The sequence below is a fragment of the Panthera leo genome, chromosome C1, assembly GCF_018350215.1.
Source record: "Panthera leo isolate Ple1 chromosome C1, P.leo_Ple1_pat1.1, whole genome shotgun sequence".
Lineage (NCBI taxonomy): Eukaryota > Metazoa > Chordata > Mammalia > Carnivora > Felidae > Panthera > Panthera leo.
The window spans coordinates 185,283,163-185,299,275 of record NC_056686.1 but is presented as its reverse complement, the minus strand read 5'-3'; the positions used below and the strand labels follow the sequence as shown (position 1 = coordinate 185,299,275).

At 40.3% G+C, this 16,113-nt stretch overlaps 1 protein-coding gene across 4 annotated transcripts in view; it reads right to left on the bottom strand.

Moving 5' to 3' along the window:
- SPATS2L (spermatogenesis associated serine rich 2 like) overlaps nt 1–16,113 on the bottom strand; it is a 165,380-nt gene that overhangs the window by 6,750 nt on the left and 142,517 nt on the right. For all 4 annotated transcript variants that reach the window (XM_042949639.1, XM_042949637.1, XM_042949638.1 and 1 more), the window contains 2 exons: nt 8,812–8,870; nt 2,474–2,583 (listed from right to left, as the gene is read on the bottom strand). In XM_042949639.1, the coding sequence (XP_042805573.1) occupies nt 2,474–2,583; nt 8,812–8,870 (169 nt within the window). The remainder of the gene's footprint in view (nt 1–2,473; nt 2,584–8,811; nt 8,871–16,113) is intronic.

Genomic DNA, 16,113 nt, shown 5'->3' with positions numbered 1-16,113 from the left:
GTGTTAACCAGGAAGGCAGTCATGCCGGTTCTGTCACCGTGTGGCTCCATTAAATCAGGCTTGGTTTGACCGGTCTGGAGCATGATCACCTTCTTGTTCTGGGAATAGGTGAGGATCCTGTCTTTCCCCTGCCTAGACTTGGAGAAAACCGTGATCAGGCAAAATGTGTGTCTGGACTCATGTATTTAACCTTTAGCACCCCTTGCGCTCCTTCTGGCATGTTTTGTCCTGTTATAAATTTTGGGGCTGCATTCTGTCAGTCTTCCTAATTTGGCCAATGGCTTGCTCAGGTATTATCCCTGGAGAGAAAACACGTCATCCTTCCCTGTTGTGATAGGGAGCCAGGAACCAGGAAGCGCAAAAAGCCTTTAGTAACTAGAAAACATTATCTTGAATGGTAGAATTTCAAGATTTCAATGTCTTCAATGGTAGAATTTCCCACTTCCTGTTAAAGGAAGTGGGAAAGAGATTATTTTTCAATTCATTTAAAATTTAGATCTGTGTGTAGATGTCAGAGTGAGAAATATAGAAATAACTATGATTCAGTCCCTCCTGAATTTGCCAGGGAGTTTACCACATGGCAAGGGAAACAGATACCACTAAACATAATATAAGGTAGAATGTGGAAGGTGCTTTAAGAATATAAAAGAGGAAGAATTATTTCCTACAGAGGGGAACAGAGAAAGAGTTATGTAAGGGGGAGCATTTGTGCTGGAACACCAAAAAAAATTATCGATCACTTACCAGACATGGGCCAAATTCTTAACAGATAATCTCATTTTCATCTGATCACATTATTACAAAGTCAGTACTATTATTATCTCTATTTTATATAAGGGGAATCAAGGTTCTAGGAATCTAAGAGAAAAGTAGTTTACCCAAGGTCACAGGAGCTGGACTGTTTGACTCCAAAGCCTGTGCCATTAACCATTTCATGATGAATGGGATTTTGGTAGGCAGAAATGAAACTTGGAAAATAAGTAAATTTCAATAGACTAGGAAACTGGCAACTTCATATTCTTCACCTGATGTTCTAACAAGGGATGAGAGCTCGAAGTTGGAATATATATACTGGAGTCCAGTTGTGGATTTTATTCTGATGGGAAGGGTGGACCAAACTGGGGGAGACCAGATCTGCTCTGGGGTGTAACTCTGGTCTTAGGGTGGATGACCAGGCTGAAGGGAGACAGCAGAGGGAGAGAGACTAGTTAGGAGGAAGTTGCAATTGACTGGTTGCAAGCAACAACGACCAGAAGAGCAGATGAGGAAGGAAAGGCCACTAGGACTTCACAGGACCCTCGGAGGAAGTCCTTATCCTCACAGGGCTCCCTTTCATGCTTCACCAGGGCAGAAGGGAGTCAAAAGTCACTTGCCACTTTCCACCATGCCCGACCAGGTTTTGCCTGGATAAGCAGACAATCCTATGTAAAACCTAGTAGCGGCTGAGTCCTCAAGGTACTCTAGACTCTAGAAGGTGGTTAGAAGCCAAGTGCATGTATACATGTGTGTATGTTTAGTATACTGGGGAAAGAGAAGAGGAGAAGGGAAGATGTATAAATTGTAATGTCCTGGTTTGTTATAGATACTTGTTTTCGCCTTTCTGGTAACCATTTTTTTCTGGTTACTGTACCCCAGTGCAGTTTCAGAGATCCGCAGTGTTGGCAGGTCTGTCAATCAAGGCATCCCTTGGCCAAATGGTGTATGTGATCCAAGTGGAGGCCAATCAGAATCTCTTTCTTTGGGATGCGAATTGGGTGGGGTGGCACAAAGGGTGATGACATCTGAAGGTCACGCACTCTAATGGTGCCCTGAAGAGTGTCTGGTAATTACTGCTGCCTGTATTACCCAGGTGGCTGCCTGGGTTTCTGCCTAAGTGTAGCCTGGAGTCTTCAGATCACACTTTGGTGAGCTGCACTCATATTCTTTCAAATTCCACTTGTTCTTGAGGTTAGCCAGGGTCAGCTTCTATTGCTTGCAACTGTAGAAATCCAATAAATACATATTTGTGGTGGTATTCTCAATAAAAGGGCAAGTGAGCTAGAAAAGGATACAGAAAAGAAGTCTCTGTATATTGTGTGTGATTTAGAATCCTTACTGTTACACTCAGTTCATACTCACTGTGTACTCACACGTGTGTTTATATACATACACCTAAATTACATATGGTGAAAATAATACCCCCCATTCCAGCTATAATTCATGGTTGAATAGATTTTATTTGGGTCAGTCTCCACTGCCTAAGAAAATAGCTCGTACTTCTCTGTAATAATATATCCCTTCAAACCATAGCATACTTAAATACAGTGATTAAGTTGGTTCTTCGCCCTTCTGAATGCTCTAGTTCAACACTGTGAAAGAGAGCTGGGTATATGATGTTAGGTCCTCAGAGAGCAGCACTCTATGCATGCAAAACAAACATAATGGGGATCAGATCTCTGGCTCAGAGTTCAGGCTGGGATATTTTAGAACTGACCTTAATTTCTGCCCTGAGTTCAGCCAGCTGCATCTCTGCCATCTGACTGGCTAGATCTGTCAGTCTCTTTAGTTCCTCTGCTTTCTTCTGACGAGCAGTCAGGATTTCCACTGCCAAATAAGAAAGAATACTACGTTAGGGCCAGAGACCTAAACATATTAAATGACCTAATTTCTTGGTATCAGTTCTCTCTCAACACACTGATCACTCTGTTGGACCATGACTATGTTTTCTGAGTTGGTCACCGAGGTGGGTTTGCTCCTGGTGCTCATGACTAATCACCCATTTCCGTACGTCCTTATCTGCCAATCCCCAAATCAAACACGGTCCCTTCTGATTCACTGTACACCCACAGTCTTCTTTGTTTTCTTCACTGGCGTCTGATCTCACTTACTTAATTTGGACTTTCAAATTTGTGCAGAACAACTGCTCAGAACTCAGAACAACTATCACCAAGAAAAAGACACTTAGTAAAATACTATCTGAATGGTATTGCAAAGAAAAGGAGTCCACTAAACAAAAACCATTCTTTGTGTCCACTATTAAATTCTAACATTATCAGACCTTTAACACTTACTCCTTTAGAGCAACTAGGTTTATTATTGGAATACGACATAGAAGTTTTACTTTACTGGCTTTATGTGAGCTAAAAAATGTGTCTGCTTTTGATACTCTGCAGATCTGTTTTCATTTTTGCAGTCAGAGAGAAGTTCCAGACCAGAGAGTGTCTTGTCTTTGTTTTAAGTGTCCCCCATGGAAAAATTTCAAGGTTAAGTCAAAGCCTGCTTGAACTGGATTTGTGTATACTCTTTAGCATCTGCACATGTGGAGAAGACACCAGGGAGTTTTCTGGTGCCATATTTCACACATCTGTCAGATGACCTAAAGGTTCAAGTAAACGTAGTAGTCCACAGGTGAACGTGTGTTTGTGTGTGTGTGCATGTATGTGTTTCTCAAAAGATCACAGAGCTCAAAAGCAATGCATACAAACACATAGGGTGAGATTTAAATATGAAATTTCGTCTTCCAATAGATAACTTGTAGTTCTTGAATTTAAGTCACATATGAACTGCCTTCATTTCTTTTGGACAAGCATTTTGAGTTACAAGAAAAAAGAAGTCCATTCAACTAAGATGATATCCATGTTGGATTCACATTACTTCTTGGTTGAAAAAAGGCCAACTGCTTTATTAGACCAGATTTGTAGCACACCTGTGTAGCCAAACAATACGATTTCTGATTGTAAGAGTTCTTAATTTATAAATGTCAAAAAGTCACTTTAAAAACTCCCAAAAAAGTTCAGAAGCAATCAAGAGTTAAGATTTCCTGCAAACTATAAACTATTCCACAGAGAAACATTGTCTTTCTATGCTGATACCAATGTTGAGAAGTCAATAAAATAAGTAATCTGTAACTCATAAAGCCTAATTGTTTGCCAAACTACTCTAATCATGCTTTGATTTTTTACCAGGACTCCCCCTGCTTCCCATTTACAATACCATGTAGCTGAGCAGAGGCTGATCTGTGCCTGTAGTCTTTCAAAATACAGAGGAGCTAGTGTAAAATGTGTCCCTACGATGGCTGTGAAAAGAATTTCCATCTGAACACAGATGATGTATTACTGAATGATGTCCCAGTTACCCAGTCAGACCAGAGGTCACAAAAAGGTGGCCTACTAACACTTCGGGCCATAGTGTACCTGTGTTTTATTTGGTCCACACATTACTTTTACAAATTAATTGTCCACATTTGAAAATTAGGAGATTCCATTTGGAACCTGGATTTCTGGCTTCCCTTAAAATATTGGCATTTCTGGCCAAAGTTGGCCAGCATTGCCATGTGGCAACCATTGGCTACCCCTGAGTTGTTGTTGCCCATTATAGATGGAGCATGGTGCCCAGCATGCCATGGTCACCCTCTGCCCTGCTCATTAAGGTTACCAGCCTGGCCCCTGTAGCCGTCTCCAATCATGGCAGAGGCTGCACTTTATGGTTGTGTCCATGTCGACTCGGACCTGGTACAAAGTGGGTGCCCACTATGTATGTTTGCTGAATGGAGGACTGAATGAATGAATCAATCTATTATTCAAAAGGAATATGCAAAGAAGGAGAGAAGTCCCTTTTCTAGAAGGGCCACTTATATTCAGCACTTATACCTTTGGCTGATTATTTATTTGTCTGCCATTATAATTCACCACAGGAATGGGACTAAAGTCTGGAGCGTGAAAAGACGATTCTCGAGCGGGAAGATGAAACAAAGTATTTTGCTCTTGCAAAGATAAAAAATTCTGAAGGCCTAGACTTGATGAACAGATAGTGAAGGGGTCAGCAGACCATGACTACACAATTAAACAGATCTGACTTTTCTTAATGGATCATTTGTGGGACCGGTGACAATTAGGGATAATTGTATTTTTTGAGAAAAACTTGGGCCTTCACACAAAAGATTTTGTAGAAATAGATATAAATGGGCCCTAAAATAGGAATGCAGGTGCAAGATCACCAATAAACTCTGAGTTTACCCTCATGCAAATGTGCATGGAAATGAATATTTTGCATCAGCAAGTGTTGGGATGAGTTTTACATATAGTCTCATTAACATTTCAAAGCATTTCATTATGAAAAAGGCTTAAAACTTGAGATCTAAAGCCAGAATTCTGTGGGGACACCAACATTTTCACCTCAAAAACATCAACCACAGAAACAAAAAGCAAAAACAAAGCCAGATCAGATCCTAAGATTCATTGATCCCCAAATTTAAAATAGAATAATAAGTTATATTTTGCAAGCACCATCCTTTTGGAAATCTGTAGAGGGAGACAGTTTCATAAAGCTTTAATTTTCACTGCATTCATGACTTCATTAATATTATTTCGGTGCTTTTATAAACAGTATCTGGTATGCTGAAATCCATTTTCTCAATAGGATTTATAAATTCCTTCAAGTTTTTGCAACACATTGGAAGCTTGCTCTTGTTGCTTGAACCATGGAAAATTTTAGGGCTTCTCAAATAATATTCCTTAGCAGAGGGTGGACTTGAAATAGGCACAAAGCTTTCAAGCACAAAGATTCTTTGAAACCCTTTTTATTATTGGGAATCCTGCATTTTTACCTCATAATATATCTGTGTTTCTGTTAATATAAAGTAATGTTTTCTTCCCAGATCGGCAATCAATTTGATATCCCAAGAACACACCTATTTTGGCCTTCAACAAAATTACCCTCAAACAAATTTCAAAAAAATTTGACTCAAAGTCTGAGACCACAGCACTGCAACATGCTTTGTTTCTTCATCTGTAAATGTCATGATCATATATACCTTGTAAGGCTGTTGTGGAGCTAAATGACATCACTGATGTGACATGTTCAGTATCATACACTAAAAGATGCTAACCTCAAATGTGATTAATAAAGTGAGATATAGTCATCTAGAATATACGTCCTCTTTTTGCAATTACTAATATTGGATCCGACAGCCTACACTAACTAATTACAGTAATTCATTTAACAAATATTATGAAGTACCTACAGTCTTTTCAGCACTGTGTTAGATGCCATGACAGATAGAGGGGCTTATGTCATAATTGAGGAAATAAGGTTTATAACATGTGCAGCAAATAGAAAGTATGGGAAGTACTTGAGATCATAGATGAGCAAGCTCAAGATGGTGGTTGTAAAGACAGTTCAGTTCTTAGTGGAGGGAAATTCAGTGGTTCCTTGTGCCTGTGGAGAAGACATATAGTTGACACAGGCATGTCACCTGAGAGATGCTGTATAACCCCTTTGGCTTCCATTTTCTGGCTGTCACATGAGAAGGCTGGACAAACTTCTTTACCAGTAAGTGCTTTTCCCTTTTTGTACACATACTGTGTCAGGCACTGTGCTAAGTGCCTGGCATATATTTCTCATTTTATCTTTACAATAACTATTTGAGATAGATACTATTCTTATTCCCCCTTTTCTGATAAGTAACCTCGGACTCTGAGAAGTTAACAAAATGGTACAAGGTCACACAGCCAATAAACAGGTGGAACCTGGATTTGAACTCAGTTCTGCTTGCCTCCAATGCATGCAAAATGGCTTCCCCACGTTCTGGGCAGTTCTAAAACCAGAGCTATGGCATCAATTACTGAAGTTAGGCAAACACTGCCAACCGTCTTGCCATTTCAGCTAGGCTGAAAGCTCTTTATGTGCAGGTCCCAAAGTTTACTGTTTGCTGCTTAACACAGTTTCTGACAGTACATAACACATACAAAGCACATAGTACATGTTTATTGATTGAATGAATTTGAAAAACAAGGATGCTCTCCTGAGATACTCTAAATCCCACAGGTCTTGGCACCCAATATTATTGTCTCAAGGAGACAGAATGAACATGTGAAATCTGTGGTCTTTCGTTAACCTGTTAGAAAGTGACGTGCTAGTAACTATGCATTTTGGTACTAGAGAAACATTTGTGTCTGTGCTGGCTGTGAATATTTTTACCAATAGCACATGAAACTTAAAAGAAAAAATAAGCTATACCTGAGAAACAGGGAAAATCCCAAATCATGTGGTAATCAACTTTTACCGAAGAAATCAACAGATTTCATAAGAGTAAAATAATTTCACAATCAAAGGGATTGCATAACTACCTAAATATTCCACAGCTGAACCCTGGATCACATTTAGTTTTATTTAATAAAACTTGCTGCATTTTAGATTCTAACATGTTGCTTAAGATTATTTTTAAAAGACTGTGTAACAAACACACTGATAGCTATTTTCCATAAAAAGTGACTACTGAATTATGACCAAGGGCCAGGCAAGAAAAATACAAAAAGAATGAAGAATCTGTTCTGATCCTTCATTCTGATAAAAAGAAAGGCATTGCAGTCAAAGGGGAAGGAATTTAGCTGAAACCAGGTTGGGGTACAGACTGCCATTCATTCAATTAACAAGATAAAATTTGGGTAAGGATGAAAAACTTTAAATGCCCAGGAGATAAGAACTATAAAACTAAATCCCAGCTGAAAAATACGGTTTTAGCATTCCCATTAACAACTTCAGGCTGAATTCGATAATAAAAAAGGGCTCGGCAACTCCACTTGTGGCTTGGTGTTGAATCTGACTGAGCCATCTTGTCTCAGTTAAAATTTCCAGCCCATGAACCTCAGCCTATTTGAGGTAGTCCTGTCCTACTAGCTGTTGAGTTACCTTACAACAGTGGAAAATTCAGAATTAGAAACAAGTATAAAGATAAAACAAATCAAACCGAAGGTATACTGATATTTTGTGTTATATTTAGGAGTTTTGCAATGATCAAGATCATCTGTTTATTGTTTAAACAGTTACATTATTACATTAAACCATCCCCATTTGTGATTTTGATTTAAAACACATAATTGATTTTCTTTTGAGGTGTTAATCTGGCAGGTGTCAGCCGATTTGACTAAGTTTGTAAACAGAAGCGGGAGGGTTTTAAGAAAACTTCATTTAGTATAATTCTAAGTTTGAATTATTAATCTTATAAGAGCTGCTTAAAAGCTTGGAATATGTTGCTCTTAGGTTTATGAGTTTGCCTTGTCAGGCATCTGAAATGCTTGAAAAAAATCAGATGGATTAAATTTATAAATGTACTTCAAAATGTTTGAGGGAATTTAAGTAAACTTCAAATGGACTAAATTTTTTTTAGGGGAATTTAATTTGTTAAACTTGTGTTAGTTGAACCTAAGAAAGGACAAGTGAAAAGGACTGTATAAGTAACATAGCAACATGTGTGAATTGCTGGGGTGTCTGGGTGGCCCAGTTGGTTGAGCGTCTGACTGGCTCAGGTGATGATCTCATGGTTGGTGGGTTCCAGCCCAGAGTCAGAACCCTGTGACAGCTCAGAGCCTGGACCCCGCTTTGGATTCTGTGTCTCCGTCTCTCTCTGCCCCTCCCCCACTTGCCCTCTGTCTGTCTCTCTCTCAAAAATAAACACTAAAAAAAAAAAAAAAAGATGTGTGAGTTGTGAAAGCTTAAAAACTTATGTTTTAAAATTTAATTTTAAATTCAATGTCATGTTAAGCCTGATTAAAACTATCAGTAGTCCTTTATACGCACAAAATTTTAAATAGCTAACAGCTATTATTTGCCAAGTGCCTTATTCTGCTGTGTGCTCAGTGGTGCTACTCCTCTGACTTTGTTCCACATGAGGTTCCTGAGGTTTCCAGGGGCTAAGTGACTTGCCTAAGGTTACAGAGCTCATTAATCAGTGTGAGTTTTAGGACCCCACTCAGAATCCATATCAGTGTCAGTCGACCTATGGATTGCTTCTGACTGGGAGGCTCCTGGCCAAACAACCATGTGTCTACTTACTGGCTTCTTCTTTAACTTTATCCATTTCTGCCATTAATGAAACTTCTTTGTCAATGATGCTGGGGGGGAAGGGGGAGGGAAACAAAAACAAAAGCAAAGAATGCTTAATCAAAGATAAACTTTTAATAAGCACTGGAAGCAGAAGAAAAATTATTTTCATTAAACAAAAGACAAAATTATCATAAATATTTCTATGTTACAATGCCAGCAGCACACTCTGCCTTTTCCAAAAATGAGGCAACACGGAAGGGATGCTCTCAAGTATTTCATAGTGACATCTGCTGATTAAATCATTGTCAGCAAATCTAAAAAAAAAAAAAAAAAGCCTTTTCAGACTTTCAGAATTGTGCTGCTTTGAATTTAAATTTGGGAGTATTTTTGCCCTATGAATTCCAAAGTTCCACAACAATGTAATGAGTATTTGAAAAGCTGCCATTCAGGTTATCAAGGGCAGTAGTTCTCAAATGTCTCTGTGCATGGCTCCTCTAGATTCTGGCTGGGAGGCAGGGAGGTGAGCCCATCTCTGATTCAGATGGTCTTGGGACCTACTTTGGGAAATATCATCTGGGTCCACCCATCCATGTGTTCAAAGAGTCTATGCCTTATCATTCCCCCAAAGAAGCATTTCAACTTCAAATTACTTACCCTCCCACCCCACTGTATTATTTTTTGGTTAGTTCTTTGAAAAAAGTATTACCTGCATAAAGTAAATAATTATCTGTCTAGAAGTTTGTTTCTCTTCCATCCTGACTCCCAGTTCCCCTCACAACAGCAACACATGTGAGACTTCCTTTATACAGTTGATTCTTGAACAACATGGGTTTGAACTATGTAGGTGCACTTATATGTGGATTTTTTGAGGGGGGGGGAATACAGTACATTACCATAAATGTGTTTTCCTTATGATTTTCTTAATAACATTTTCTCTTCTCTAGCTTACTTTATTGTAAGAACGCAGTATACGATACATACAACATATAAAATGTGTTAATTGACCCTTTATGTTATTGGTAAGGCCTCTGGTCAATGGTTGGCTGTAAGTTAAATTTTCAGGGAGTCAAAAGTTACATGCAGTCTTTTGATTATGCATGGGGGGAGCACCCCAACCCCACCCCCCCGCATTGTTCAAGAGTCAACAGTATATCCTTCCATAAGGATATATCCTTATGTATATATAAGCATAGATGTGAGATGTTCTTAAATTTTCATTTCCATCATAAATATTTCAATACATATCTCAAAAAGATAAGGACTTTTTGGGACTATAACCATAGTATTACCATAATATCTAAAAATATTAACAATAATTTAACGTTATCAGATATACTCAGTGTTCAAATCTCCCTAATTGTCCTATACAGATTTTTTATCAGTTTGACCAGGATCTAAACAAGTTCCAAGCATTGCAATCGGCTGATTGTCTATTAAATCTGTTTTAATCTATAAATTCCCTCCCATCTCTTTTTTTTCTTCTTTGCAACTCATTTGTTGAATATACCAGGTTGTTTGTCCTGCTACACTATCCACAGTCTGAATTTTGCTGACTACATCTCCATGGGTATTTAACCCATTCTTTTAATTTTCCTATGAATTTGTGATGAGATACAGAAATTTGATTAGATTCAGATTTGTTTTTTCTTCTAAAGAATACCTTATGTTATCTGCTTCTACCGGCAGACACATAATGACACAACACAGTTATAAATACTCCTCTTGAAAAAAAAAACCAAACCTGAATGTATTTGGATTCCTCCATCTCACAAGTTGATAGGAAATACAAAGGACATCTCTATTTTTATATTAGCCATTGATGATCGTTGCCTAGATCAATAGGGTTTTAAAAAGGGGATATTCAAATTCTATCATTCCTTCATTTATTTACTAGAAGACTTTCACAAAGAGAAACTTTCTCTTATCAGCTATTTGGGTTATCATGCCGTTTAAGTAGGTAAGGCAGGGTAAATGCTGGTGTATCAGTTTTCAAAATGATAGTTGGTTCCTTAGCATCCCCCCAAAGTAACCAAGGAGGTTTTTTTTTTTTTGCTTGTTTGTATAGTTTGATTATGAACTCATAATTAACATGCTTTAATACACTGCAGTTATCTCCATAATTATTATCTGTTTCAACAGATGTACTTTTTTCCCCATCGGGTGTACTTTTAAAATTTAAAGTGATTTGAAAATTTATTTCCTCTTAAGAGTAATATTTTGTAATCTCTGTCAAGGTAAGAAGGGATATATCTATAGGAGTTCTGGGGCTCTTCATCCAGATGATGTAACCTGAACACCTGGAGAGCAAGGACAGTATGCCGAGAAGCTCAGCTCTTTCCAACCAGGAAATCCTCATGGAAAGAACTGACGTGTAGAGTGAATGGCACATTCTCCAGAGCTGGGCTCTAAGCCTAATCCATCAAGTATGGATATCAACTATCCCCATGAAGCATATGGCTTAAGGTCACTGGAGATGATCACTTTGGTGTAGCCAGCACATCAGGATACTTGTACCTTATTAATTGACATTAAATAGGTATGATGTCAATGTGCTTTAAATACAGGGAATACAAAAGAAGGAAGTCTTTATCCTGTCTCTGTCCCAGCTTATTCAGTTCCCTTCCTTGGAGGTCTCCACCATTACCATCACTAGCTTCTTGAATTTCTTTCCAAAGGCCATCTATTCATAAACCAGCATATGTTTATTAATCATATGAAATGCTGAGTTAGGCCAACAGGCTTATGCTCCTGTGATTATAAGGTATATTTAGCTTCTCTGTCAAGTTCACATGTAGCCAATACAGGCCAAGCAATTTGTTGTTTTTGTTTTTAACAACCCTCTCAGAGAGGGCTGTTCTGTATTAGTTTAGGGAAAAGAAGGCTAATGGATGAGCTATTAGGGAGATAAGAGGAGAACCTAGAAATCTGGACTCAGGAGCCCCAATTACAATATGATTAAGCTACTCTGCCTAAGAAAATGTTTTGAATTTCTATCCCCTACAGAAAGAGAGGCAGAAGAGAGAGGTAGAAGAGTCATCAAGAAGGCTGGGAATTGTACAGAGTGAAGGCCCTGGGAGAAATCACCAGTAGTGGGATGGGCAAAAGAACTGCCGGGAGCCAGAAGTCTAAGGTGTGCACTGTGAGGACTGTGATATGAGCCTCGCTGGGGACCGCCCCATCTTCACTGTGCTTGGTGCAGCCGGTCTGAATGTGCGCAAGTGAACACACACATGGTCAGCTGAGGAGGTGGCTGGGTTCCACGTTTGGGTCAATTTGAGGCTGAACAGATGGGAAGGCAGACTGAGGGTGAGAATGTGGAGCCCACCCTCAACCCCGGAACTGGCACAAATCTTACAGAGGGCTTTTGACTTCCACTGGACACGAATAGGAGTCCAGGACCACTTCTTAGGAACTTAGGAGCAGGGACACTCCAGCTGAAGGATGGGCTACAGGTCATGTGAGCCCTGCAGGTAGCTTGTGCTCCATTCTCTTAAGCAATGGAGTGCAGCAGGATTGCACAGGTTTGGGACGGCAGTGCAGGAATGTGCCACAAAGAGCACTAGAAACCACACACACTGCACAAGTATTTGCTGAGTGCCTGCCATGTGCCAGCGAGGGTGTTGAGGCAGGGAATGCTGCTGTGGATGAAGCCCCCTGCCATCCCTGTGGAGCCTACAGTCTTTTGGGGAAAGCTGAGACGAAGGGGAGAGGACCTGCCAAATTTACTGGGGAAAAGCAAAAAGCAGACGGTCAGGGAAGAAAATGACGGCAAGAAGAAATTCCTCCACCCGAAACCAATGTCCTAATTAGAGTCTGTGGGATTTGAGGGCACACAAGGTACACATAACTAAAGGACATACATGCACCCAATACAAGAGTGGGTGTCCTTAGCCTTCCCATAGGTGGGGGAGGAGCACAGCGCGGGGAGTGCCCGGGCAGGGTCCCACGGTCCTCCCACGCATTCAGTCCCGGAACAAGGCTGAGACCCCGGGAACCCTGCAGCCTGTGTGTGCGTGTTGGGAGGAGAGAATGGTGGAGGAACGGGCCTTTGCTAATTTCTTTACTAGCTACAAGATCATGGTAAATTCTTGTTGATTAAATTTGTTAACAGAATTATGTGCCCAGAGGGTTTACGAGATGGACATTTTGGGTATAACACATATCCCCAGGTCTAACGCATAACAAAGCTGGATATTCATACAGTGGTTAGTTTGGGCCTTCTGGGGCCCAACAGGAGGAATGAAGGTTTTCACAATAAATTGTTAATCTGCTTAATGCCCACTTGAGGGTGTGATAAAGCTGTGAGGTTGGCATCAAACCATGCTTCCATTCCTCTGGGTATTTCAACAAAAGATTGTCCTCAAGCGTCTTAGTAATTCAAGCATTGCTACGTATGACTGCTTTCAAACCTCATGTGCAGAAAGGCAAGCCAGGAATCTCTGCTGAGTCAGGACCCTGCTCAGAACCCATGAACTGAATGCAAACCAGGATTAGGTGCCAGACTGAAGCAGCTCCCTCCAAACCTCCCTCAAGAATCTCAGTAAGATACACCTGAGGGTTTCTTTGGCTTTCACTTCCAAGGCAGCAGGATTGCGGAAGGGAAGTAGATACAGAGGGTGAAGAGGATTTCATAGTAAAGGCCAGTCTGTTCCCTAGCAGGCTGTCAGACAGTGAGGAGCCAGCATTACATCAAGCTGAGAACCAGATCGAAGGAAGGGTATGAAAGACTGTGTCTAAAAAATTCCAAATGCCCTCAGGACCTGAGGTCACATCCAGCTTCATGAGCACTTTCATCAGTGCCCTGCATGAGTCCTACTAGATCTTCTTAGAGGTCCTAGGACAGATACATACACTAGGTGCACTTGATGAGAAACACTGCAGGCAGGTAAGGACACAGGGTAGTACCAGATATGCAGGTAATCTGGAGTACCAGATATGGAGGGCAGGAGGGAGGGTCTTGAGAGAAATGACATCAGAGAGTTGAAGAGTCACAGAGAAATCAAAGGCAGTGTCACAGACCACATTCCTACTGAGGAACAGAAAGGGCACATGCTTGCTTTTTAGGTATACCTGTGCAGACAAGATGTCAGCCCTGAGTTGCCTTAAAAGGAGAGCTGATCATAACTGACACATCCTTAGTGCTTACTGTGTGGCAGGCACAACAAGTAGAGCACTAACACTTTACTGGAATGACCTTGATTAAGCTTCATGAAATCCCAAAACGTATGAGCTCTGTTCTCTTCTCACCACAGGGCCTTGGCACATGCCCTTCCCTCTTTTGGAAGACAACCCTCCTCCCCAACCCTGCCTTTCTTCACCTCATTAACTGTGAGTCTTCCTTCAGGTCTCCACTAAAATTATCACTTTTTCAGGGAAGCTCTGGGTTTAAAAAACTTCTACTTTATGGTCTTAGACAACTGTGGGTTCCTTGACAAGAAACTACTCAATAGTAATAATAACCAAATTATGGAAATAGCCCAGATGTCCATCGACTGATGAATGGATTAAGAGGATGTGGTGCATGCGTGCGCACACACACACACACACACACACACACACACACTGGCATATTACTCAGCCATTAAAAGAATCTTACCATTTGCAGTGATGTGGAGGGAGACAGAGGATTATGCTAAGCAAAATAAGAGAAAGCTAAATACCATATGCTTTCACTCATATGTGGAATTTAAGAAACAAAACAGATGAACACGGGGGAAAGAAAAAAAAAGAGGGAAGCAAACCATAAGAGACTTTTAACTATAGAGAACAAACCGAGAGTTACTGGAGGAAAGGTGGGTGGGGGGATGGGCATTAAGAAGGGCATTTGTTGTGCTGAGCACTGGGTATTGTATGTAAGCGATGAATCACTAAATTCTACTCCTGAAAGTCGTATTACAGTATATGTTAACTAAATAGAATTTAAATAAAAACTTGAAACATAAAAAAAAGAGAAACTGCTCAATAGTGATAAATGGGAAGGAAGACAACATATTCATTTTTTTCCCGTGGGATAGCAATAATGAAACTTTTTAATTGGTATACGGTAGTGCTTGCATATAAATCATGTTTAAGCAAAAAATTATATAATTTTGTCACTGATGGAATCTAATCATTTGAGACATAAGCTTATGAATAAAAGTGCAATGATAATCACCAAACCACACAGGGTTTGGCTCAGAATCAAAACAGGTAGTTGATGATTCTGTATGCAAATTAGGGTGTTAATAAATTACTGAAATTTGTGCTTTCCCCCACTAATCATCTGGTTTTGAACATTTTTGCTTTGGAACTGTAATCCTCTGTACTTGACAGAAATACAGAACTCTTCAGCCTTTCACTGACCACTAAAAGTTCTTTAAACGGTTGGATAAAGTCCTCTGGAGGGCACCAGACTTAAGACACATTGAACATGTTTTACATAAACTGTGCTCACATAAAACCTATGCTGACCTCACATGTTTCAGATGTGCCCTTTATCCTTCCAAAAACACATCTTCTCATTTTATCTAAACTGTCTGGATAGTAAAATTTTATTCTGTTGCCATAAAAAAGCTTTTATTATTAAAGCAATAAGGTGTAAGGAGGAGATTACCATGGCAAAGCCTTTATGGTTTATTATATAGTTAATCACAGAGATAAAGTGTCATTTTATAAAAATGTTTCTCCACTGTCTTGATTCTTTTCTGTAGAGGACTTATAATAACAATAATAAAAAGAATCAGAGAGGCACTTCAGCAAGAAGAGATTTATTATTTTCTGCTCTGTGAAAGGCTCTTCTCTAAATCCAGAGGCTAAGACACCGAGTGACGAAACGGCTTCCTTTGGAAGCTGGGTGCACCACGTTGAGTCCAGTGCTCTTCGTCAATAAAGATGCTGTGATGGGGAGGCAGCCACAGGACTGTCAGTGGCTGATAAGCTGGAGAGCAGAACCTGCTGGTGGGTACGGGGGAACGAAAGCAGGATCTCAAAGGGAATTTCAAGACACCAATCTGCAACAGCAGCCAGACTCCATGTTAAAGAGTTAAAACTAGACCACAGCTCATCGCCATGAGTTTGCCTCAGGGAGGCTGTGGTGAGAGAAACTGCCCAGACCATCTGGCTTCAGGACCTTCTTGTGGATGAAGTGCTTACCTCCTCAGCTGCCAAGCAGAACAAAGCGGGCGGAGCAGAGGGGCAGGATGAGAATCCTGCAGAAGAGCCTCCTGTCTCCCCCCCCCCCACCCCCCGCACCCAGTACAGAGAACGGGAATGTGGGAACTGCTGGGGGGGAAAGAAGGTGATGTTTCAGCCTTTCTGGCTTGTACCAAAGAG